At 36.4% G+C, this 27,089-nt stretch overlaps 1 protein-coding gene across 3 annotated transcripts in view; it reads right to left on the bottom strand.

Annotated features, from left to right (window-relative positions):
- The window catches only part of PIK3C2G (phosphatidylinositol-4-phosphate 3-kinase catalytic subunit type 2 gamma), a 212,515-nt gene that overhangs the window by 149,811 nt on the left and 35,615 nt on the right, over positions 1-27,089 (bottom strand). For 2 of the 3 annotated variants that reach the window (XM_038172920.2, XM_038172918.2), the window contains exons 8-11: positions 22,758-22,821; positions 17,936-18,061; positions 12,382-12,415; positions 4,186-4,381 (exon numbers count right to left, since the gene is read on the bottom strand). In XM_038172920.2, the coding sequence (XP_038028848.1) occupies positions 4,186-4,381; positions 12,382-12,415; positions 17,936-18,061; positions 22,758-22,821 (420 nt within the window). The remainder of the gene's footprint in view (positions 1-4,185; positions 4,382-12,381; positions 12,416-17,935; positions 18,062-22,757; positions 22,822-27,089) is intronic. The other variant, XM_038172919.2, reaches the window with a different exon arrangement.

Here is a 27,089-nt window from a genome sequence, read left to right as displayed (position 1 = left end):
AGTGCCCATTCTTATGTAGCAAAAGAATAAAAATAAAGAATCTCATTTTAATGTTTTATTTTTAAAAATCTACACTTTAATGTTCAGAGTTCAAGAAAAGTCTTCAAGACACCTTAAATTCTGGTCCAGATTTTTGGCATTAACTTTTTTTTTTCCTCACTATTGCAGTCAATGCAGTTGCATAAATTGCATTATTGCAGTTTAGACATAAGGTTTGAAGTGTTTCAACTTGGTCATCATATAAGTTCAGTCAGCAAACTATTTACACTTACTTTTTTCAGTCTGTAATAACAACAACAACCACCAAAACAAACAAACAAAAAAAAAAAAACACAAAACAACAAAACAACAGGGTAATAATTAAGGGAATCTATACATTTATTGCAGAAGAAGCATTAAAGACATCTGTGCTGGTATTTGTCACATACTTATCTGACTGGTTTCACAGTGTAATTCAGGTCTGCAACTACTTCTCGGTTTCATATTCTTCTTACTGAAATATTTATTTATTTATTTTTGTTCAAAATGAGAGGAATATTTTGCAATCAACTAACGTTGTTAATTAGTCTTGTAACTTCCAGATCCTCCTAAAATCCTAAAAAAATTGTCACACTCAGCTTTAGACCACATGCTGTATAAGGACGATGAACATGGGAAAGAAAATGGAGTCAAACCTGAAGAGCAAGTTGTGGTGGTTTTACTCAGGTGGGCAGCCGAGCTCCACCACAACTGCTCTCTCACTCCCCATCTCCTCAAAGAGGAAGGGGGAGAAAATACAACACAGAGAACTCGAGGTTTGAGATGAGAAAGGTTTAATTAAATGGAAAGGGAATGGGGAGGAAAAACAGAAACAAAAGAAACAATCAGTCCGCGTGGAAGCACAGAGAGAGAGGAAAAAAATTATTCTCTACTTCCCATCAACGAGCGGTGTTCGGCCACGTGCTAGGAAGCAGGGCCTCAAACGCGTAGTGGTTGTTCAGGAGGAACAGCCCCCTCCCCCATGAGAGCCCCCCCTTTTATTGCTGAGTGTGACATCAAGTGTTATGGAATATCCCTTTGGTTGGTTTAGGTCAGCTGCCCCTGCGATGTCCCCTCCCCATCACTTGCCCACCCCCAGCCTGCTGGCTCTTGGGGTCTTGGAAGGAGTCCTGATGCTGTGCCAGCACTACACAGCAATAGACACAACACTGGAGTGATATCAGTGCTGTTCCAGCTACGAGTGCAGAGTACAGCACTGTGTGGGCTGCTGCAGGGAAAAGGTGAATCCAGCTCAGACAGACCCAACACACAAGTCTGAAGCATTTGCAGAGTAAAGCTTCCTGGCTTTGCCTTATTTACAAGCACTGTTGTTGACCTCTTCAAGAATGTTATAATAATTGTTAGAATTATTGTAGCAGATGTATTTTTTTTTAATGTGTAGTACCTATGAGGTATCTATGCAAAGAAAGGAAAAAAATACCAAGAGTAAGAAAAGCTTTTGCTCTTAAATATGGCATCTATCTTCGCGAGTCCAAAGGCTACAAACAATTGGAGTATAGTGAAGAAAATAATAGATTGTTTTACCATAAAGTTATTAAGCACTGCTGTTTAAACAGAATTATTGATACACAATATAGTGATATATCCCTGATTTACATACCCTAAGACCTAATCCTGGAAAGATTAATCTTTATGCAATGTTTAAGTTCAGAGTGCACATGCTTCAACATAAATGTCTAAGTGTCCAAAGGAGGGTAACAAAGATAGTAAAGGGTCTGGAGGGGAAGACATATCAGGAGTGGTTGGAGGACTTGGTGAGGACTTGGTTTGTTCAGCCTGAGGAGACTGAGGAGACTGAGGAGAAGCCACACTGTGGTCTAGAACTTCCTCAAGAGAGAAATGGAGGGGCAGGCACTGAGCTCTGCTCTCTGCTGACAGAGACAGAGAGCAAGGAAACAGCATGGAGCTGTGACAGGAGAGGTTCAGGCCAGATATCAGGAAAAGTTTCTTCACCAAGAGGGTGGTGGGCGCTGGAACAGGCTCCCCAGGGAAGTAGTCACTGCACTGAGCCTGCTGGAATTCAAGAAGTGTTTGGACAATGCTCTCAGACACATGACCTGTTTTTTTTGTTTGGTTGGTTTTGTGTGGTCCTTTGGTGACCCAGAACTTGGACACGATGATCGTTGTGGGTCCCTTCCAACTCAGATATTCTCTAATTATTTGTAGAATGTTTTGCCTAGGTATCCTCCCTGTCAGTTCAAAGGCATGGCACTCTAGTCTTGTCCCAAAGATCATTTTATATCATCCTGAAATAGAGAGGTATTTGAATTTTGGGCTATAGAAACAAATGCAGCCAAAGCTGATGCTAGCAACATTATGCCATTGGCATCAAATAGGGAACATCTGCTTAGGTTCTAAATGAGACAAAAGAACAAACTGATAACAGAAACAAGAAGGAATTAAAATACCATAAAGAAAGGGTTGCAACATTATTCTGCAACTGGTAAGGTCTGTACCTATTTTTTCAAGAACATTAAGACTGGAATAAAGAAATTGAGAGCATAAATATAGAAATTGATAAAGTGCCAACCCACAAAAGTGAGCTTGAGAGGAATTTGTTGAGACACTAAAATGATTCTGTAAAACAAAGGTAGGTCCCCCTCCCTTATCCCAAACAATTAGAGGAAAAGCTGTTTATTACATACTTGAATGTATGAAGAAACAATGAGAGACAGATAGTCAGAGATGTCTAAATTCTAACATTTATATTGTATATATTATATTTATACAAATAAATATACTAAAATAATGTTATGATCAGCAGCAAGATCATAAAATCTGACCTTCTGGAGAGGGAAAAACAAGTGCTGTGACATGGTCAGCATGAAATTATACAGTACAGAAATAACCATGAGGAATGTGGGTATGAAGTTAGAAAAAGTATCTGAGGAAAGTAGATGACATGGACTGCAGTCTATGTTAAGAAATTCATGTTATGTATGAATATTGGAAAGACTGGAAAGGAAGATTAAGGAAGAACACAGATTCTCATTTTCATATGCTTGAACATAGTGTTCAAGACATCAGTGGCGTTTTAGGCCATATGTAATTTCACATTTTTCTGGTAAAACATAAAATGCAAGGGGAATGTTATAACCATCTGCAATATCAGGATAGTGATTGTTGTTCTCCATTTATTGCGTTAACTAATGCAAATTCTCACAGATTTTTATTAAACTGCTAATTACAGCTAATTCTGTATAGTACACTCTTTTGCTCACAGTCTAATGCAAATGATCCCAGTTTTTTAATCAGTCATTTGGAATTCAAGGTAAAGTGGGAGCAAGGGGAAAGTACTAATAAAAACTTGGAGAACAGCATTTTCAGTCATAAAAATAATGTAACCAGACTGTAGTGATCTCCCCTCTGATTCTACTGGAGTGGTAAGAGGAGAACGTCAGTTTTACATAGAGTAGAAAAAGCAGTTATTTGAAATGACAACTAATTTGAAAAAAAAAAAAAAAAAAAAAAAAGCTGAAAAGAATATTTCAATCAGCCTTTTACTGAAGTTGTGACCCTTTTTGATTTCCTCTGACAGGTGTATATACCATTAATGCTTGGACTCATAAACTGTACTTATTTTAATCAACATCTATAAAGAGGATTGTCAATACGCATGCCTTACTGAGTAATGTGGTTTGAATACACAATGAACAAAAATTGCTCATAAAGTCTCGTTCAGATTGGGTTTAAGCAAGCACACTCTGATTAACTTGGTAACCCTTCCAGTTACTTGTGCTGCAAAGGCCACACAAAACCCCAAACCAAACTCTCTTGACATGCGATACACATACTCTCCTCTGTCCCTCTGAGCATGCCAGTCACACAAGCATTTGTACAGATACCCATCGAGGTCGACATTCTGACTTTGCCTGTTAACATCGTTCCATACTGGTCAAGAACAACCATGTAGGCCACCTCTTCCATTCTCCTTCTATCAATGGGGCCTGGAAATCTCGTACTTAGTCAACTTATGTTGGTGCTTTTTATGCTAAAAGAGTAGTGGAGATGCACCCACTTAGTTTCTAATGTTAATACAGGAGAACCACCAAAGCAATAGAGGTAAGCTAGCACCTGTTAAAAATACGTGACTGTGAGAGATGAGACAACACCCTTATTGTGAACACTTGCTAGATCTCCTCCTACCTGTTCACCCACACTTCTGGTATGTTATGGGCAGCATAAATCGTAAAGCTGAGCTGGGAATCAAGACTGATGTCTGCACATGAAGGGTTTTTAGGTATGCTGGCAAGCTGGAAATCTGTTTCAAAGCTGCTGCTGTAAACATGGATGAGACGAGAGATGGCCATGGAGAGCTCAGTCACAGCAGCCTCCATTAATGCTAAGAGGAGAGAGAGAAATAAATAAAGGTTAGCAATAGGTCAGTTGTGATGAAGCATGTTTATCTTAAACCATCAGTTATGGCTTTAAAATGCTTCCTAATAAAATTTAATTAAAATGATATAACCTACCAACTGAAGCCAATTAGCCATCTGTGCTTCTGAAACCAGCCTTAGCTCATTTCTGGTGTATCATTAGCAGTCTTTCATTACAGTGCCTTCAAATTAAGGCATTTTCCAAGTAAGCCTTTTAAACTACAGCAAGTTAGCGTGTGCCTCAGATACATCATTTAAGCCTGTTAATTTTTGTGCTGGAAGAATTTGTATTATGTAAGCATTTTGTAATTATGCAACTAAGTAGTTGCTTATTTCAAGGGAAATAGCAATGCTGCTGTAGAATGGAGAAAAGGCACTGGTTAAATTTTAGGACTGTAAAGCTATTGCAACTATTGCAACTATACATAAACAACTCACAAAATATATATAAAATCAGCCACAATCAGACATGGTCAAGTATTGGTCATAACATTCCACAGACACTGAAAGATGTATCTACACAGTTACATCAAAAGCAGGCTGTCCACTCATTTACATTGCACCTTTATTTATGTTATTTCCTTTTGGCATCAGCTCTGCAGTACTCTTTTTCTGCAATTACTGGCTTTTATTCACCTTCCCTCTCTCTGCATTTCTGGAGTTGCTGGGGACTGACTGTAATTGTAAATTAAAATCCCTAGCCCCTGCAGCCTCCATCAAGTGAATGGAGATGGTACAAGCACTCTTATTTCTCAGGTAAGGGACATTTGAGGAAAGAAGTGTCAGAGCACATTGTATCATTCCAAGATCAGAAGGATTTGGCTCCCAGAAGGGTATCCAAAATTCTCCCTCTCCTCCCCTCTATCTCCCAGGTTTCTACATGAACAAGAACACACACACATTTATCACCTTTTGCCACAGTTCTCAACATACTCCCTCTGCTTGTCAGGACACTGCACTCAGTAGCCATTTATTCGCCATGTAGTAGTATTTATTACAAAAAAAAAAAAAAAAAAAAAAGTCCCAGGAACAGGAAGCCTGACACCTGCATTAGCTTTCAATATTTGGGATAGGAGCAAGTATCCTGACCAATAGCAGCTACAGAGCTACAGACAGCATGATTCACTGAATTTATCTATCCCAGTTTCCTACTGGAAACGTCTCCAAACAAAATATCACTGGTCTGGAACTTTATTTCCCTTCTTTGATACCTTTGGCCTTTAAACTAGAGAATACTCAGGATTATTGAGTCACAAATGCATGGCAAAAAGTCCAAAGGAATTGCACTTTATATCCATCTTCATTCTATAATGAAGACAATTATATAACAATACAGACATACTCAACTTTGAAACAGTTCAACATATAGTGAAGTTTGCTACTGGAAATACTGACTGGAGTTACTGCACACGTGAAGGACTGGCTAGAATAACACATATTCTCTGGTTGTAATCATCTTCCACATACATGAGCAGAATCATTTTAGAGACTAATCAATTATGAAAACTCAGTCCTTTTACTCTGTTTTTTATATAGTTCTGTGCCTACCATATATTTCTTATTTCTTTTTACTTATGCTCTCTACTATTTTCTCTATTTATAATCATTTTCCGTAATTGCTCTACCTTTAGCTTTAATGCATTTTTCTATAGGATACCATATTATTCTGAAACCCAGTCCTCTTGGTTGCACAAGATGTACACCATCCAAATTAAAAGTTTAATTTGCACTGAATTCTTTTATATTCCAAGGAATTCCCTATAGTCATATACATAAAACCTTTTTAAGAGGTCTAGAAGAGAACATCAGTGGATTTTTACCATAGCACAGTATTTATAGTGAGAAAAAACAGCTATTTAAAAGACTCCCTGACTCCAATCTGTTCAAAGAGACAGATAGGTAGAAGTAATGTAATAGCAAAGTCCTTGTTTATGCAAATTGGCCCTCTGAAGTGAATGATTGCCAAATACAACCTCTTCAGCATTTTCTCCAAAATGAGGGGCAACAGAGTTTGGAATCCTTATAAAACTTCCAGCTGTTTGCTGAATCATGCCCTTTCACCCTGCAGTTTATACAACCTGTATTCTATGCTATATGGCAATTATTCTTTTTTTTTTTCAAGAACAAGAGGAAATGTATCATATATCAACAAAGCCACAGAAAGAAGGAAATATTCCTTGCAGAAGGAAAAAATAATATTCATGTGAAACATACACAGTAGGGTAATGTGTATACATTTTCCCTAATAGAAGATTTTCACAGGCTAGATGCCTATTGGTGTATCCAAACTCTCGTCCACTGGCCACATTTGCAGAGGAATGATTCTATCCAGCTACCTCAGAGACATAACTGAACATCAAATCGGTAAAAACAAAATCCCCCAAAACTGAGGGAGAAAAGGAAAAACATAAGGAAAATCACATTTTGTTACCTCATTTACCTGTTACATGCAAAAAGGTTTCCTGTGTCAGGGATCTGCTCGTCCTACAAGAGCTATGGGGCTAGACAGGGCAAGGTTAAAAGTCTTCACATAGTTACAGGCACTGTCTGCGAGACACACACACAAACACCGGTGAAGGAAGCTGGGAAATTTTCTTTCTTTTCTGTTTCTCTCTTTCACCCAAGAATTTGCAGAATCTGTGCCCAACTGCAGAAACAGAGCCAGTTTGGATGCAGGCTCTGGTGGGCACTGCAGACTGGTTCTGTTGCTAAGAAGGCGTGAAAGGTGAAGACAGCAATGGGGCAATCAGTCTGATCACCAGCAAAAAGAGATGAATGAAATTTCAGCGTTATTTACATAATTAATAGGAGATCCAGCATGATTCTTCTCATGAATACAGTTCCTCAAGTGTAAGCAAATGTCCAAGTATGACTTGGTCTGCAACTACAACATTTTTTCCTACATGTGTTTTTTTACTTGTCAGTTCTCAGTTTAAAACCACCCAGTAGTTTTTATGCCACAGTCAGCCCTTTCCCCACTCTTCACTCATTAAGCCTGATGGCAATTAGCTAAATTAGAGACAAACATCTTGGCTAGTCTGTAAGTGTCCATTATTCACAAGAGTTGGTCAGCACCTTTTCACTGTATTTTTAGGAACTGCTGCATAGGATTTGATACACTAAGACTACACAGCCCATTCATGAAGCCAGAGAGCTCTACTGCTTTTAATGACTAATAAATCTTAGATGAGAAAGGACTATAGCATTTCGATAATTTTCATAGCAAAGGCTGTAGGCAGATCTATAGCAGATCCAAAGTTTTAGTTATGCCAGAGTTTATCTTCCAAAAAGGTGTCCCATGCATAGTTAATCTCCAAAGGTATGATGAGTATACCACATCAAAAAGTGAATTGTGACTGAGATTAATAATCTCACAACTGAAGCCTCAATTTATTGCTGGTATGGATTTATTCAGCATCACCTTCTCACTGTTCCACTGTGGAAATGAGATGAAAACAAGGGAAGAGAATTTTAATGACAACTGCCAGATATGTTTATTTCTGACACATGCTCCTTGTACTTGAAGTTTGAAGGCATTAATTTCACTGTTGATGAGAAACAGAACAACCCATGCCATCCCTGAAAATGTAAATGAATATATCTGCACGTACTTTCAAGAGATAGTAAGCAATATACTAGCTTATTCCTTATTAAAAAAAAAAAAAAAGTACTTTCTTTTTCTCAGTCCAGTTTTACAATTCACATATGATTTCAGTATCAGACTTTGCAACAGAGTAGGCACTTTGCTAGCAGATGACATCAACTTAATATATATTAAACATGCCCTGTCTGATTCTGTACACGTTTTCTCCACGTAAGACACAACAAATACCTGGTTGAAAAGAATTTGAATGGAAGGCTTAAGATTCTTATCTTTAAGATTCTCAAAGATATTTTGGAGAACTTTATTTTGACATTACTCTTTCTCACTTATTTTGAGTGAAAGGCTCACCCTCAAGATTTAGCTGAGGTGCTAAGGAATATGAATTAGACCACTGTCAGAAGAAAATGAATAAGAAAAAGGCAAAATATGAAAAGGCTGCAATGCCAAAACTGACCAGCTGAAGTTTCCATGCACCAATATTTTTGGTGTTGTTTCCTCCTGTTAACTGAAGAATCCTGTGAATTATCTTTTGAAAGAAACTTAAAAATCTGCTGTTGTCCTAGTACTAGTACAGAAAATATTTTTGCAACTGTTTTATTTTTTTTTTTTTTTTTTTTTTTTGAGGACTGGGGGATTATTGTTATACAAAAATTGGTCTTAGTTAACAGCTTGACTAAGCTGTCAGTCAACGACTTAAAACTTGACAACTAGGTCTTAGTCAACAACTTGACTTTCAGGAAAACGTATCAAGATGTAACACAGCAACAGCTTAAAATTAAAGAACCATGCTCAAAATTAAAAACAATGCAGGAGAGGCTTATGGAGATGAAATATATTCAATAAAAGCTCTTGACATTTTTCTATGCTCTGAAAACAAAAAGTGATCTTTCCAAAACAAATTTATAATGGCTTTGTCCCAGGGAAAGAAGGAAGGGTTTTCCATTTAATATAGGAAAGCTTTAAAATAAAGCTCCCATTTTCCTCCTTCCTCCTTTTTTTTTTCTTATTTTTATTTTTCTTTGATAAATATTTTTATGACCAGATCTAGAAGTAACTATCAAATCCAAAACTCAATCACTGATCTTTACACCCTCAAATGTAATGACAGCTTCATTTTGTTAAATATATCATCATCAAGGCATCTGTTTTCTACATTCACTCAAAAAGAGAAATTTCAGCAGTTCTGATAGAAAAGACTGTTGGATTCAATATCACCAGTTAATGGTGCATATTGGACTTTCAGGGATGGGCCCCAGAGAACTACGGATCAAGTTCCAAAAGCTGCTTATCATGTCTGATCCGGTGAAATCCTTGCCTGAAGTCACAAGGCTGTAGACAATGTATAAACGTTCATTCATCAACTTTTGAGAAAGGCACACCAAGTGAATTTTATACCAGCGTGCAGCCTTTTTCATACTCTAGATTGCAGTGAACCACAATGTTAAATCTCTATTAACTTGAATAATCTTATTCTTTATTTTCTGGGAAAACTATATACTGCAGAAAGGTGATAATGTCTCAGAATTAAGAAAAATAAACCACGTTTAGCAGTCCAACATTAGTATTATTTTCTGAGGACATCATACAGGGAACAGAACATGATCCATACTTAGATGTAGCATGGATGAGTACTACTCTGTTCACAGAAATGGAATAATTTGGTCTACAGAGACAACACTGTTAATAGAACCAGTTATTGCAACGCTAAATCAAGGCTTAAGATTTTGAATATACACTTTGACCTGAGTAGTGCATGGTGAATGACTAACATTAAACCTCTGTTAATCTTTTATTAAAGAGAAAAAATAAAGCAGTTTCTAAACAAAATAATAAGTAAAACTTTCACTTTGATATTATCTTATATCCTTTTCTCTTCTGTGGGAGTGAGAAGCTATAATGGAGAGAAGCAAAGCACCATTTGGCAGTCTTTTATGATACTCAAGGTAATAACTGTCACTTGGGGGAAGGAGGAAAACAGCAAAAAATATTAGCTGAAGTAACTGATTATTACTCCTGCTGTTTGAGTTTGATCCTGCTTTCTTGAAGATAAGCATGAACACAAAAAAGAAACAGAAAAGAACAGCACAAATGGGAAATGTAGCCTGTCCTCTCAACTGTCAGTGCTGACTTCATTTGCAATTGTGCTGCAAAAAGCATGCTTTTTCACTTCTCCTAGGTCTGGAAAAAACTGCCCTAGGTTAAGATGGTGATTTTACTTTACTTTTGACTTACAGGCTTGCAAATTTTTTCATGCATGCCATTTAGCCAGCTAAGCATAATGAAGTAAAAAGAGGGCAGGGAGCCAATGAGGTGGAAAAAAGAAACACTGGTAGTTTCACCTGGAATGCAGGTCTTACCTTCCAAGTGATTTTTACTTTTAGCCTCAGCAGGTGAAAATACCATCTGAATTCTTCTCAGGCTCAGTATCCTCAGGATGGGAGACCCCATGGTATTATCATGAAGGTGAGCACTGAGGTGTTTGTGACTGAAGAAAGCTCTTGATCCCCAAAAGAACAGATGTGTGTAATGCTTTTATCTACTTCCTGGGCATGAGTTCTAGGTTCCAGCAGATCAGTTTTGGGCATTGCTCTTTTACTTTTTTTTTTTTTTTTTAAATCAAACATAACCTTAATAACAGGCTTCGATATGAGATCTAGACTTTTTTGTTTTAACATGTTTGCCTAGCTTTAAATATTTTGCTGTCTTTTAGAAGTTTATTTAGTAGGTCTAGATGTAATGCACAGTGTGTTAATACATACATGAAATGTATATCAGTGCATGTAATTGAATTTTTGGTTACCCTGGAAAACTTTGAATGTAGTCTTCTACACAGAATTACTAATGGCCTGGCAAGTTCTGACTTGCAATCAGTAAGTTGCAGTTTCTAATATTACATTACCAAAAGGATCCTACAATTGTTATGAAATTCAGGCGTGCCGAGAACAAACAGTAGTATAAATATTTGCAGTTAAAAGTTTCCTGGCATAAATAAATAGGTGCAGAAAAGTAGAGTAAAAAGCTGAGAGATTCCTTTGCTTATACTCAAGAAATCAGATTTTCCTTGAGGAAGCTGCTGATTCAGTGAAGCCCAACCTTGAAAATATCATTAAGTACAGGAATGCTTTAAATCCTTTACAGACAGGTTTTCTGGAACAGTGGGTGATTTCCAAGGTAGATGTTGATTAGTAACTATTAATTCCTTTTTGTATTCAACCATTTTTTTCCATTAGTAGTGTTTAAGGGATAAATGACTATATCCAAGGGAAAATAATCCTATAAACTCCTTACCATCCAGCTGCTCCCTTCTACACTTGCATGTTGTCCCCATACTCCCCTGGTCCCCTTGCTGCTTAGCTTTTCTTGGCAGTTTACAAATAGAATTGCTGTTTCTTTTTTTGCTGTTTGTGAAACTGAATAATGGTGGAACAACAAGCCTGGAATTTGGAGTCCTTCGTTTAAATCACATCTGTGTTTGAAATGCTGCTGCAATCTCTGTGGTTGGTTCACCTCTTTACCTCTCTGGGCACATTGCAACAAGAGCAGCTAAAAGAGGGAATGAGAAAAAGTACATCTTAAATGGACACTTTTTTCCTCAAACAAAACAGACAGACTGCCATTCTGCAGCACACCTTGTCTCATCCTGAAATGCAGATGGCTGCCCCTTTGAGAGTGTCAGCGTAGTGCTCTGGTTACAGGATGCAGGCAGCCACGATGGGGTAGGGCAGGACCTGAGCCCTGGAGGTGGCTGTCACCGCAGGGAACCCAACACAGACACTCATAAGAGGACAGACTCCTGCTCATCCCTTAGCCTGGGAGCAGCTCTTTAGTAATGCTAACAGTACTGAGGCAGTGATGCTAAGTGGATTTTATCTGAGGGATTAAATAAGGTAGGGTCTATTATTTTGTCCATTACTGTTAATTAACCTACTTTTATGACAGTATATCATCCCAGACAACACTGTTTACACAATGAAAGATGACAAAGAGCTGAAGCTTAAGAAAGGAGGAATGAAAATTACTAGAGTTGAGGAGAAAAGCCACACACAAAATTATTTTTTCAGGCTTTTAAGAAGTTCCTTATTTTCTCTTTTCTCTACATAAATAATCAGGGTTAAGGAGAGCTACTAAAAATAACATTGTCATCACTACTATGACCACCACTAAATATAATATGTTCTTTCATCTGGGAAATGCTATGTTTCATTTATATTTTTGTATCACTTAAATTTGTATTTAGCATAATTACCATGTAACTGAATACATAAACATCTGCAATATGCAAACTAAAACAGTTCACTAATACAAACAAACAGCAAAACATTTTCTGATGACATCTTGAATTTTTAAAAAATAAAACTTTACCTTTGTCTGGTGTTTCCACACATTGAAGTGTATTCTGGAAAGATAAAACCCAAGGGAAAAAGTAATCAGTTACTTCAGAAAAGAACAGATAGCACGTAAAATGGTGTTAGGGACAGTACTCATGGAAAATAAAGTTGTTTGGGGTGAAAAAGGGGAACGTTGTTATGACAATACTGGTCATGACTGATGACCAGTATTACTTACCTACCTTCCATCTCTAGCCCCTGCTCCCTCTAGCAGCTCAGACAAGTTGCTCAGGATGGGATTTCTGGCAGTATTTAAGAACGTCAAAATACAAAGAAGCACTTAATCTGCATTCAAGGTGCATACACATCTTCAGCCTTTGCATTGGTTTTGTAGAGGTAAGAAAACCCCATCCATTCTTTTGCATGTCTTGTATAGACAAATACCACAACGCCTTGGCCTGCTCAGCCAGGTTTTTGACCTCCTCTCCAAGCTGAGGAGCACCAACTTCCTGCTCAGGCAGCCTATAAGCTGTTTTCCTGCAACAAATCAGCACAAACAGCTATGCCTTCAAAGGCCTTCAAGCAGACAGCTAACTAGGATTGACCAACAGGAAATACCAGGCACAGTGATCCACGGATCATTTAGGCCTTGGCTGCCTAACCACAGCTCTTGATGCCTAACATCCAGGGCAGTACCTGGATTCTCAATTCAGGTGCCCCAGTGCTGTGGATGGGAACTGCTGGGTGCTTATGGCCTCTGAAAGGTCAGGTAAGTTATGTAGCCTGAAATGTCCAGGCTAACTTTAAAGATTTTTTTTTATTTAAAAAGCTGCTCTACTAAATTCCCAAGCCCAATAGCTGCCACAGTCAGGCCTCGCTCCAGGCTTCTCATACACTGGGTAAAAATAAAAGTTGCTACAGTGCACGTACTTGCCTCTCCATATAAGAAAATCTGCTGGCAGGACATGGAGCTCTGCACCAAGCCAGCTTCAGCTCAAAAGCTTCCCCTGCTGGCAGCACAGTCAGCCCTATTTTTGTCTGGCTCCTACGTCAGACTCTCATTTACCAAGGTGACATAGAAATATATTAACTGAGGTGTGACTCAACCAGAGAGTCTGTCAAGGTAATTTGGTGCTTCAGTATGCCCACGGCTTGCAGTATAAACCCATGTCCCCACAAGGTTTATTATCCTTTACAGTCATTAATCCCTCTGCAACAGGTTGAGGATGCTACATATTAATACACATGTATTCAGCAAGAGGCATCTTAAAAATGGCATTTCATGTGGATGTGACATATGAAGTGCAATGCTCGAAGTATATCATCCCTCAGGTACCCATCTTGGAGTTGTCAGCAGTTGTCTGGTAAATATGAAGAGGAGTCAAATGCTTACTTGAGGGAAGAAAAGCAACCTCTGTGTTGAGAAATATGTTTTCACAATCTTTATATGCAGCAAGACAAATGGGAATGGAGACCTTTGTTCAATTCTCTCAGATTTTGGAAAGTAAACAACCTTTTGGAACAGCACTTATAATTTCAACATAGTGTAGCTCATTTAACATACAGTGGATTAGTGCCTGTTCTGGCAGGATTTGATCTCATAGGACTTTTTGTAAGCTGCTGTAAGAAGGGAAGAAAAAGGAGAGATGAAAAACGTTAGTTGTACAGCAGGCCCAGTATTTCCCCTGAACGGATTTTAAACTCCCAGAGTTAGATTGGTTAGAGACTGAATGAATCACCTTTATAAAGAGACACAATCAGTTAAGAAGAAACTATCACTTGTGCCAGTTGCTTTCATAACATCTTAGTCTTAGCCACACTGGAGGAATTCATAGTACGGGCAATGAGGCAGTAAGAGGGCAATAAGTATAGTTTAATTGAACACAAATTTGAAGAAAGTTGTTTATTTTTTTTTTTGCTTTTTCCCAAAAAATGAAAAAATAGAAACAGTGATTTTTGTTGTTGTTGTTGTTTTTAAAGTAAGCGAGCACCCATGTACAGATATGTATATCTGCACATATCAAATAGCAAATGTGTATTGCATCCTATGTAATGTACATTGGAAGGAGTAAACAGTAGTTTCCCTGATACATTATGTGCACACAGAGCTTGTCAAATGAAAATGTAAAAAGGCATTCCAAACAAAATCATACCATACATTACACTAAAGCATCACAAAAACATGGTGAAAAGTCAATTAGAACTTTTCTTCTGGCATTTTGCCCTTATCCAGACTGTAATGCTGCAGTATTTGAGTTGTGACAGGTAGCCTCAAATTTCATTTCAGTTGTGGTGCAAGTTACTTGCTTGTCTGAGAAAAGACTGATCCTTGTAGCAGTTAGGCACCCTTCCTGTCTTCCACCCTAACAAAGAGTCTTTGGGATACAGTGTTGATGAGCATAATAGAAACACAAAGCAGATTGACAGGATAGACTAATATGGCAAGATTTAATCACTTGACCAGGATTTGTAACTCACATTAAATACCCCTACACTTCAGTGTGAGATTGACTTGAAAAGGGATTGGAGGAGTTGGTACTCCATTAAGCATTCATCCAGAGTACTAATTCTGGCTACATATGTTGATACAGAAGAGAACTGGTCTATTTTGTTTGTATAAATATTTGTAAACATGAATAAAATCTGATTTGTTTTATATATTTGTATACTATTCTATGTATAATGTAGTTTTATATTATGTGTAATCTCTGTTTTCATAAAATTGAGCTGCATTTGAGTTATAGAACATGCAGAAATATACTTTACTGACTTATGACATTTATACTTCTGTGGCTGCTGAGCAAGACGAGGCTCTTCATAGACTCAGACCTGAACTTTTTACAGATTGCCAGTCTAATAGACCATCCTAGCACTTATTTCTCAGATGAGTGAGAAGCATATAGCAGCAGCATATGCTGGTGCAGCAGCAGTTCAACTCCCCTCCCTCAGTTTGTTTCAAGTCAGCTGTTAGTCAGGTTTGCTTCACCAGGTAAGGGACTAAGGGGAGATGGGTGTCAGTCAAGGTCGTAGACAGACTTTATAGGAAGGTTTCAAGGGACAGGCAAAAAGTTCAACTAACAAAGCCTGAAAGGAAATGTTAGAAGAACAAAGAACTCAATATCTTAAAAATGTATTTCTTTCAAAAAAAAAAAAAAAAAAGTAACAATCTAGTCAGTATTCTTCAACCGAAGTGTGAAGACAAGCAGCTTCTTATGGGAATATTAGGACAGAAAAGTATTTTAAGACTAGTGATAAAACGTTCAACTTTAACATTCAAAAGAGTGTATTTAAGAACAGTATCATTTCTCTCACTACAGATGAGCAAACACAATCATTATCATCACCACCATCACTTAACATTTTTACTCTCTGGAAATTCTAGCCAGGACCAGCACTCTGCTATTCTAGAGAATGTACATACAGATAAAGAAAGGCATTCCTTTCTCTGAAGAGCTCATAACTGAAATAGATAGAAGACAGAAAAAGGAAAGACTATTACTCCATCTATACGAGGAAGTACATGGAAATTGTTTCAGTAGAACCTCAATATATTAGAGACAGTCTATAAAGCCGAGCTGGAAATTCCCCAGCATTGGACACATGCTATGGAATGAGCAAGGGCAAGCTGGAAACCCTTGGAGCAGGTTTCATATTATTTTTATTCATTTTACACAACAGAATAGATTAGCTCATAATTCAATTATTTGCCTAATAATAATGATCAGTTCGTCAGTTATTTTAGAACAGTATTTGCATGACAGTGACTCAGAAGAAAAGCAGAAGCTAACATGATCAACAGAAACATTAAACTTGAGAAAGATGACCTGCACTCCTAGTTTTTTTATCGCATTACCTTATTCTTCATGTCATGACAGGCGGGACAAGCAATACTAACTGGGCTACAAATCTGTCTCTTTGATCACTATATCTGTCTGTTGGAATTCACTGAAAATGGACTTATGGATACTCAGTAAATATAAGCCAGTCAGAAGAGGCGGTTTACATGTTGGATTCACAGAGCTGACCTGAACACACAAAGAGAAAATACACTAAAACAATTCCCATTCATTCCAAAATAAACATTTTAATAAATTAGTCCTAGTACTTTACTTCTGCTCTATTTCCTTCCTAAAGGAGACTATCTTCTGTTACTCTCTTCTATCTGTTTACAGGAGCAAGCTCTTTATCCACCTCTTAAATATTCTGGGTTAACAAAATACTTTTCTCAAGGGGAAGGTATTGATCTGCCTGACATCTCAGAGGACAACCTGAGGTTTAACTGAAAAGCAGGCCTTGTTGTTACTTTTATCTTTCTCTACTGTATTTGCCCTCTAATACAAAAAAAAAAAAAAACAAAAAAAAAACAACCCTCTTCTTAAATGGAGATACTCTCATTTCCATTTGAATCAGTGGCATGCCAGATAAAATGTGCACTGTTACAAACATGTTTATGTTGTTAGTTAACCTGAATAGTGATTTCTAATAATTGACACTGAAGCAGACACAAAAAGATTCAGGATGCTACACAGACAAGATTTACAGTGAACCATGACCTGGAAAGAAAGCAGGGGAGTACACTTAAGTGAATCAGCTGGTCAGCTCTGAGCAACATCATCAAAACAGAGCTATGTTTTTTCTTGCAGCTTGTTCCTTAACAATACTTACCAGCTTTTCATCTTGAGAAAACATTCAGTACTCTACCCTTCAGAGAGAAAGCACCCACGTAACTAATTCTAGAAGGGCACAGCTGGTTCTGTCCAGGACCATGCTCAATATCTGCTCTGTGAGCTCTAGTGTCCCCTGTTCCAGAAACATATAGCTTTACTTACAACCCAGATCTGCAGAAAACCATCACAGATACTCTAGAGTTTATTTGCTTGGGTGCTGTACTATACTTAAGCTGGAAGCTACTGCTCCACTCTATCCCCACCTCAACGTATGAGAGGAATGAACAAAGGCTAAGAATGCATAGATTAAAGGTATTTTGTGAGCATCACTCCAATCACTTCAGCTAGTACATTGTTTTTTGGCGAGTCTTCTCACCTCTTAATGAGAACCTTGCCCCTGTAAAATGATGAGCATTTAAGGGTTTGAACCTGTCAAGTGTAAGTGCATATGAATGACAGGATAATTAATTAGCTGTATGTCACTCCTATGACATGAGAAAGGTTATAAAATGAATTGTTAGCTTTCTCCAGTCTTATGTATGGGACCTCAAACTGCCTATCAGGAATAATTAAATTCCTTTTATGTAGTTAGGCATGTTTAATTAACATTCACCGATTAACCCAGTTAACATTAGATAGCCCAGTGTTTACTTTTCTGTCCCAGGTGTTAGACATATCATGAGACATAGACAAAAAAATCATTAGAAAGAAAAGAAAGAAGGAAGAAAGAGAAAGAACAGCTTTGTAAGAAGGCAATGGTGTGAGAAAGCAAGCATCTTCTCTATTTGGCAAACACATCTATTCGAGCTCCACTTCCAAAAATAAAATAGGACATCAGCTTGTCAAGGCAGTCTTAAGAAGGCTTCAGTGTGTGTCTGTATATATATATATATTTTATTTTATTTTATTTTATTTTTTTACCTGTGCTTTCACCAATGGCACCGCAAGGAGTTTCTTGACTGCATCAGTAATGTCTCTGGTTTCCACAAAGCAGAGGATACTGCAGATTGCTTTAGCAACTTCAATCACATTATCAACTTTATGCTGCTGATAACAGAGAAAGAAGAGGAAAAGTTTGTTGTTGTTGTTTTTGTTGTTGTTTTTAATAGGCAAACAGCATTAGTTTGGCTATGTCAAACTTGCTACTGATCAATAGTTTGCTAGGTATAGCTTTTTTTTTTTTTTTTTTTTTTTTTTTGTAATCCAATTTTCTTCCACAAAATGTACCCCATTGAAAACTGTGACAAATTTGCTACGACTGATCTTGAGGCAAAATGGAGGTTTATTTGAACTTCATAAGTGTAGAAGCACTATAAGAAACTTCATAGAAAATCTGAACCTAAATGATTCACAAACTTTCTGAGGCTTTTATCCTACTGTGAATCTATCCCCACTATTGTCTCCTACCCATCTCTGTGGGAGATGGCAGAGATCCATGTTCCTCCTAAAAATAGTGACTGTGTGGGAGGCTGCATAAACTGACACCTGTGGACTGAGTAGTTTTGTAACTGTTTTTTCTGCAGAGTATATATATATATTTCAATCTATTAAATCTTATTGATAATAAATTCATAAGTTTTTACATACTACCACATTAAAATAAATCTCTACATGAATAATGTCAGATATGCATTGGGGAATTCAAGAAGAAATTTGAATCCCAAAGGAAAGAAAAACTCTTCATAAGTATCAAGTACCCTATGTTCAGGAAAATAAATAAATAAAAAATATGTGTTTACTACACAGTTATATGACTTCCTTAAACTTTAAACATTCTCTGAAAAAGCAGAAGCTCTTCTACAAAATATTCTCCATGTTTTCCTACTGATAAAAATTCCTTTCAGTCAGCTACAGCATGTCTATGTACTGATAAAGTCATTTCTCTAACTCATCCATTTCATGCTTTAAAAGGGGTATGAAACCAAACTAAGATGAAATTTCAGTTTTCAAGCTAAGGTTCTATATTCAGATAGTACTGAGAAGGTTAACACCTGTCATTAATACAAATAAATATAAAAATATATTGAGGTTACTAATTTCATATTTAACTGTATTTTTAAATGTAAGTTGATTTTGTTTGTTTGTTTAATGAAAAAATAAAAACAGCAACATCTTTTCATACTAGAGGCTCTAGCGAGAAAAAAGCTATGTCTGCCTGTGATCTCTTGAAAACTTTAGACCTTCATTTGGACTGAAGCTGATTCACCCTTTTGGCAATTTACAAGGAGTGCACTTCTCCTTCCTGCTTATTTATCTCCTATCACCTGGATTTTTAAATTGAGCTCTTGTAGGATTTCCCCTCTATGCACACATACATTGCCAAAAGAAGTAGGAGCCTTTACAAATGATACAGCTTTCTTAGCATCTATAACTATGACAAAACTAAAGCATTATAGAATATTATATGTGCTATATTATCATTATATATGAATTACATATTATATATGCTAGTCTACTGTGCAGTTGAATAAAAATTATATACAGGTGTATATATGCAATACTATATGTATGGTAAATAAATACAATCTTCATTTGTTATTATTTTGTTGTTGTTCTCTGCATGTGGATATGGATTATTAGAAAAATGGATTTTGTATTGATACAGACAAATACATGCAGGGCCAATTTCTGAGAAGTAAATGAGCATTACATGAACACAAGTGTAATTCTTGAGTAGAGCAATAGCTATACTGCTGGAGAGAAAGAAACGCCCACATTACATATTTTTATATACACATATATATGGTGTTTCTCAGAGAGCTGGGTGCCTTGAGGAACATCTCTATTTCTGTATAATATACTATTCAGTTTAGAGATCAATTTAAAAGTATTTAATGTTTTTATAGAAGTTACTATACCATATACCTTTGTATACAGTAGCTACTTTTAAGAAGCAGATTATACATCAAGGAACAGTAAGCATATAAGAAAATTGTGTAGTACTAAATACTATGAGTGATGACTTCTTTTGCACTCTCTTTTTAGATATTAACATGTACAATTTTTCCTTTTCCCTTTGTGCATATATTATTCTTTTTTTTTTTTTTTTTTTTTTCTTACAAAAGTAAGATACTTTCTTTATAGATGTCCTAAAAGTCAACAAGATTTATAGTCAACATCTTGTATATGATTTTTTTCCCACTACATATGTAAATTCCAGCAGAACCTTTGAAGGATATTTTTGGATTTAAGTTATTTATATGATAAAAAAAAGCTATGTCTGCAGTCCGTATTAAAAATTTTAAATGTTTTCTCTCTATGTTAGTAGTATAGTCTGAATAGATTTAAAAATAAACTGGATGTCAGACTATTAGGGCAATTAAAATGCTTAGTTGTCTGACTGGACAGATTCTAGGAACACTAAATTTCAACCCCAACAGCATCAATTTCCGCACCCATGAAACATCCACCCTACTTGATATCGGATATCCTAAACATTTCATTTCTCAATTTTAGAGGTTTTATCCATTGTTAAAAAAATAAAAATAATAATTATAAAAAATTGCCATTTATTGGTCATTGCCAATGTAGATGACAGTGGATTTGTCACAGAAGTCATGCATTGGTATCTTCATGGCTTTTTAAGGCATCCATAAATAAGCAGATTTGGAAGGAGGTAGATAAATAAGTTATTATTTTATTTTTATTTTATTTTATTTTAATTTATTTTTGAACTGAGGATGTCAGGATCTGTCTGATTAAAATTGAATGCTTATGGAAGTTCCATCTGAGCAAAGAACTTTAGCAGATGTGTGTGTACTTCTAAGCAACTCCCACTGGCTTATCCACACTGAGTGTGGATAGTGTTTAAGAAGTGTCCCATCTCTCTGCAATGATGCAGGTTCTGGTTTCAAAATAATTATTCCCATCTAACCTTGGTATAAAGCGCAGTTAAAGACCACAATTTTAAACCTTCTTAAGTGAATCTACTCAGATTTTAGAGAGAAAAAAAAAGTAAACAAAGATTCAAAGAATGAGTCAAGGGTTCTCTTTTTTATTTTTAAACTGTATATTCATGGCTATAACTTATTACATCACAGCTTCAAATTTTTTCTAGCCACTTATTAAAGCAAAGCAGTAACACTAGCTCTTAATACTATTAGTTTGAAAAAGGCCTATGTGTTACAATGCCTCCTCTGATTGAAAACATCTGCATGGTGATTTGACCTATGTCATTAACTTGCAGCTTTGTTCTTTTAACCAACTCACATAAACTTTCTTTAGTGTCCTTGTGCAGACACCACATTGAGAAAGAAAAAAAAAAAATACAGAGAAATTTAGCTCCATAGTAGAATATGCATATTTGGTGCATAAAATGAATACTTGAAAAGTATTCTGTCTTCCCTTTATAGATAAATTAACGATCAAATAATTGCCTAGTCAAGGTAAAAATCCTGATCAAAAACAAATTTAACAGTGTTTGATTTTAAGTCTGAATAATATCTATATAGCACAGATTGCAAAGTATGGATTGTAATGTATCATTAATTTTGAGACTATAGCTACCTTTAAATTTTGAATCCTTTTATTATAGGCATTAAAATTTCAAGTGAATGTGAGTAATTATACTGATGGGTCTACTTCAGTAAAGAAATATATATGCACATTTGAGTTTGGAGCCCTTGATTTTTCCAAATGTCTATGACTGCATCCCATTTTATACACTAAAAATTCTCCTTTGAGATACTGCTTACAGAAGCAAAGTTCAGTGAATGACTACACTATCAAAACCAGAGATTTTCTTTGTAGTTGGCACAGTTCAACAGCTTTTGAACTTTTATACACTTTGCATAAATAAAAATGTAGAATACATTTACCTACATAAATTTATGTACATATATTGATATATAAATATTTGTCTGTATGCATATGTGCCTTTATGTGTATATATATACACACATACTTGTATGTACATTTATATGTTTTCTGACTATTCAAAATAGCAATGCCCATGAATTAAGAACATCCAGAAATATTAAAAATTGGACCAGTACAAATGACATTTCTTAAATGAAACAGTAATTTTAGGTTTTAACATATTTTTCAAAAAAAATCCACACCTCAGTGTAAGGAGTTAAAACTCATTTCTTTCCAGTACAAACCTTTGAAATTCAGTTAGTATAACAACCTGAAACTCAGATAAAGTAGATATTTGTTTTCTTCCAGGCTACCACTCAAATATGCATTTGGCCTTTAGGTTTAAATGCTGCCTAAAACATTAGTTAAAACTAAGATTTCCTTCAGGGATGTAATATTCAACTGGCAGCCCACAATACTTTAGAAAAAGCCCTTATAAGTTGTTTTTTTTTTCTGCCTAAACCTAATTCTGCAGTCTCAAGTTTGAATATATATATATATATGTATATATATATATGGATATATATATATCCTAAATATGTAGATACTTGCCCGTGAGTTTGCAAAAAAAGTTTGCAAGGACAAGTTTTGCAGGTACCATGTATATTATACCTCTACTAATTCAAAATATTATACTGTCAACCCAGTGATACTATTTTATTTACAGATTCCCTGATGCTTAGAAACAGTCATCTCTGATATTTTACCTTTGTAGCACATTCTTCTTAATCTCAAGTCTTGTTAATAGAATTTATACCCTTCCAAAGTCAGGTTGAGCAGCCTTAATTAAAAGTCCTCTTTAATTACATTTGAGACAGATTAATAATCAGATACCTTTCAAATTGAAGTTAATGCTTTTCTGGTATAACGGAGTGAGAACAAATACCTCATTTTGCAATAGATGCTCCACTTGATCTCTATATTTCATAATAACTGAGACAAGGTTCAGTCTGGAAATTGGAGAAAAAAGAGAACAACATCAAATTAATAGCAGTCGGATAAAGAGAATATTTTTTTTTTCCTCCCCATTCTATAAATCAAAAATAGTTTAACTAGCAGGGATTTTAATGTTGATATAAAATAAGGACAAACGCGTAAGCATTTGGTATTCGTGAGCCTGGTTCTCTGTGGCTCTTCAGTAGCCACTTGCCACAGAGTGTAGATGTAGAAGTCCTCTTTTAGCTGGAGGATACAAGTTTCACAAGTGAAAGAACTACCGAAGTGATTTCCTAGTTAAATGTTTATTTAACTCTAAATCCCAGTTATTTCTCTAAGATTAAGCATGTGCTTACACATTACCTTGAAAGATGGACTTAAGTATATGCTACGATGCCTTGTTTCTCAATCACTTCAGGCTGTAAAGCTGCAGAGAAACAGGCAAACATCTCCAAAACATCTGAAAATGCTCTACATTTCAAAAGCCCATACAAGCCAAAAGTATAAAAATGTGTATTATAAAAAGGGGCATAATTGTTACAGATTTTGTTAAACTTTATTTGCTTACAGTTCTAAAGTTTACATGCTCAAACCATTTCAGCAACTGCCTTTTCCATACTATTACCACAGCTGTGAGTTGATTTTACATTGTCATTCAATTAAATCCTGAAAACTGGTTTAACTCAGTGGGAGACATCTGCCACACTGTAGTCCCATACCTTTGTCAAACTACACAGGTTGCCACAAATTTTGTGCAGACAGACTGCTGTGCCTCAGCAAAGCTTCATTAAATGTTGTAGGGTTATGAACAAGAGAAGAGCACAGGCCTTTCTGAACTGCAGTTTTTGAACTGCAGGACTGATGTTTCAGCTGTAAATCTTACCATTTTAGAACCATAGGTTCCAAGTGCTATCCATAACATAACCAGAGCCAGTTTTGCTTTTTAAGAAATATTTGTGTCATTTTCTGTTTCTAATCATAATCACACTGTATTTTAAGCACAGTGAAATTTTATTTGCCATTTAAAAATGTGCATATGGCTAAAGTTACTGCATAAATGAATACACTTTCTTTTTCCTTTGACAACTACATCTATAGGGTCAAGTCTTCAGAAAATGATAGGAAAACCTTAATTCCCACTTACACATCCTGCCCAGCCTACTCACTGATAACTGGATACTGTAAGACCTTGACAGTACTAGGTATACTAGTTAAAGTATACGTGTGCTTTTATGGAAAAGTGGAATCTTCAATTTACATGCCTTCTTTGGGGTTTTATTTTGTACTTGTTTATTTTGGTTCTGTTTTTTGTTAAAATGTCACTTTCTCGCTCGCACTTTTCCCTCTCCTTTATGTCCCACATTCCCTTTCTACTAGGGTTCACTCTCATTAGAAGGATTAGAGGGAACTTCCTCAGCATTGTGGACTGGTAGCTGAAAGTCATCAAAGTATTTTGATTACTTCAGAGCAAGCAGAATATTGTTTACAGAGGAACCGTGTGAGTCCTTATGTACCTAAGCTAGGCTTACAGCAATCAGAGCTTAGGGTTGCAACTATGGTCCAAAGTATAGGTTGTACAGTATGTCACTAGATTTTCACCATATATCATATGCTAAGAGGAGGAAAGAGGAGGAAATTTCACTGAAATTGTCACACAGAATAATAATAATAATAAATAATCAGGTAGACCTTCCTTGTGGTAATACCAGAGTGCATTTCCCTGTACATGCCTACTGTTCACCTTCTCCTACAGATGGCTTTTTTTTTTTTTTTTTTTGCAATCTGCACTAGCCTTATCTAGCCAGGCAGTTTGAGCATTGAGAAGCTGCCTGGCAATTCCTCCTGTAATCCTGTTAAATCATAGCTAATACAAGTTGTTGCTTTGCTTTGACGAGGTCTGCAGGCATAACATCTTTTTCATACCATTACCCAGCTCAGAAGTACTTTTGGACATGTAAGCTTGCCCTATTGCCTTGATGCACACAGTTAAGCATGCTTACTAGCATGCTTAGCCGACTAACTAAAAAACGAACAAACAAATGAACCCGTATTTTCCATCAGTTGATTCTACCCTAGAGAATTTTGTATAGATAAATATATGTATAAAGTAGTCATAATTTTACATAAAAATTTCAGAAAAAAAAAACAAAAACAACATGCAACAAGATGACCAAGGTACCTCTAACTGTTATCCTGAATCTTCAGCTACTAGATAACTAATAATAGTCATGTTACTATAATATATACCAAATACTTTAACATCTTTTACAGCTGTGCAGAAATATGATAACAGAAATATGAATTATGCAGAAATATGCCAGCCAGTGATCATTCAGTGTTTTTTTGATACTAAAGAAAAATTTGGATATTTTTTAGCAAGGCTTTGAAAAGAAAATAAAAACAAATAAAAGTATGAAAAATTTTGGAGAGTTAGTCTTGGCTCCTGACTGGTCTATATGGGAAGAAGGAGATGGTCAAATATAGCATATACTTAACAGCATTAGTTTTTCCATTTTCCTGGCAGCAGTACCTACTGTGGGATGGCACTGGGTTTCCTTTCTAAAAGACCACTGACAACCATGCTGCCTAGCTGAGTTTTGCCTAAATGCGTGGATCAGACTAGCCATCACGTTATAGCACCTCAATGTTGGTGACTATGGGCCAAATTCAGTTCTGGTACTGTGGACTGTAGTTCTGCTGATGCACTCACAATTTACGTTGTGTTTAATTTTCAAGCCAGTGAGTGAAAGTCAGTGAGTGAAGCAATGTAGGGGCTGCTGGTTTTAGTTGTTCACATTTGCCTGTGAGAGCAAATCTGATTAAAAAAAGTAAGGTTCCAGTTAATTCTTTTTTTCTTCTCTGCTAAGTTCTTCATCTGGGAAGGAAGAGCTCCATGTATCAATATATGCTGGAAGCTGACTGTCCAGAAAGCAGCTTTGCAGAAAAGGACCTTGGGGTCCTCATGGACATCATTGAGCTGAACATGACTCAGTAATACGTCCTTGCAGGGGGAAAAAATATCTAATTAGTATCCTGGGCTGCATTAGGCAAAGTATTGCCAGCAAGTTGAGGAAAGTGATCTTTTCCCTCCATTCAGCACTGGTGAGGCCACAATGGGAGTATCACATCCAATTCTGGGCTCCCCAGTATAAGAGAGAGGTAGACATACTGGAGAGATTTCAATAAAGGGCCCCAAAGATGTTCAAGGGATTGAAGCATATCTCATGTGGAGAAAGGTGTAAAGAGCTGGGACTGTTTAGTCTAGAGGAAAGAAGGCTGAGAGGAGATTTCATCTATGCATATAAATATCCAAAAGGAGGGTGCAAAAAGGCGAAGCCAGCCTCTTTTCAGCAGTACCCAGTGAGAGGACAAGAGGCAATGGACACAAACTGGAACAGAAGAGGTACCACCTGAACACAAAGAAACACTATTGCATTTTGAGGGTGACTGAGCATTGGCACAGGTTGACCAGCAAGCCTGTGGAACCTCCATCCTTGGAGATACGAAGAAACAGTCTGGTCACAGTCGTGGGTAACCTGGACTGTGCCCAGACATAACTTCATTAGATCTTATAGAAAGAAATGCCTATTCTTGACCATTTTGAATGTGCTACTTGCACTTCATGTTCCTTTATACTTGCATTGGAACATTCAGTAAATGATCCTTTCCTATGCACATTTTCTGTGCTCCTCAATTTCATATATACTTTACATCTAAAAAAATACCTATCTTTCATCTCTTTCTCTGGATAAAGACATCAGGATTTTTTATGTCTTTATCAGTATATTGTCTTTTATTTGTTTCTCATATGGAAGGCATTTCATACCTCTTAGAATCTTTACTGCCCTTCTCTTCACTGAAGTTCTACTACATCATATTTGAAATGGAAGAATCAGAGCTGCCAGCAGTATTCAAGGTAAACAAATACCCTACACTGATCCTGTGACATAATATTTGTTTTTGTCGTTCTTGTTTTTATTCCTTTTATAATTCCCAACATTTGCTTTTATCTTATTTGCAACCACTGTGCACCAAACTGACATTCAGAACTATTTATTATAAACTGAACTTCTCATTCCTGGTGGTAAAATTCAACTTGGAGCCTATGCATTTCATACATGAATTTAAGACTCTTTCCTCCCATCTACATTTATCATCTCAAAATTTCATCTTCCATTTTATCACATGGTTGACTTAAAACTGTAAAATCCTTCTACAGATCATCACAAGCAGTTGTGCACATTATGGTCAGCAAACTTTTGTTACTTAGATATTACTCCCC

This window comes from Anas platyrhynchos, chromosome 1 (genome assembly GCF_047663525.1).
Source record: "Anas platyrhynchos isolate ZD024472 breed Pekin duck chromosome 1, IASCAAS_PekinDuck_T2T, whole genome shotgun sequence".
Classification (NCBI taxonomy): Eukaryota; Metazoa; Chordata; class Aves; order Anseriformes; family Anatidae; genus Anas; species Anas platyrhynchos.
Note: the sequence above shows the minus strand (reverse complement) of the source record. Positions and strands in the feature narration are given on the sequence as shown.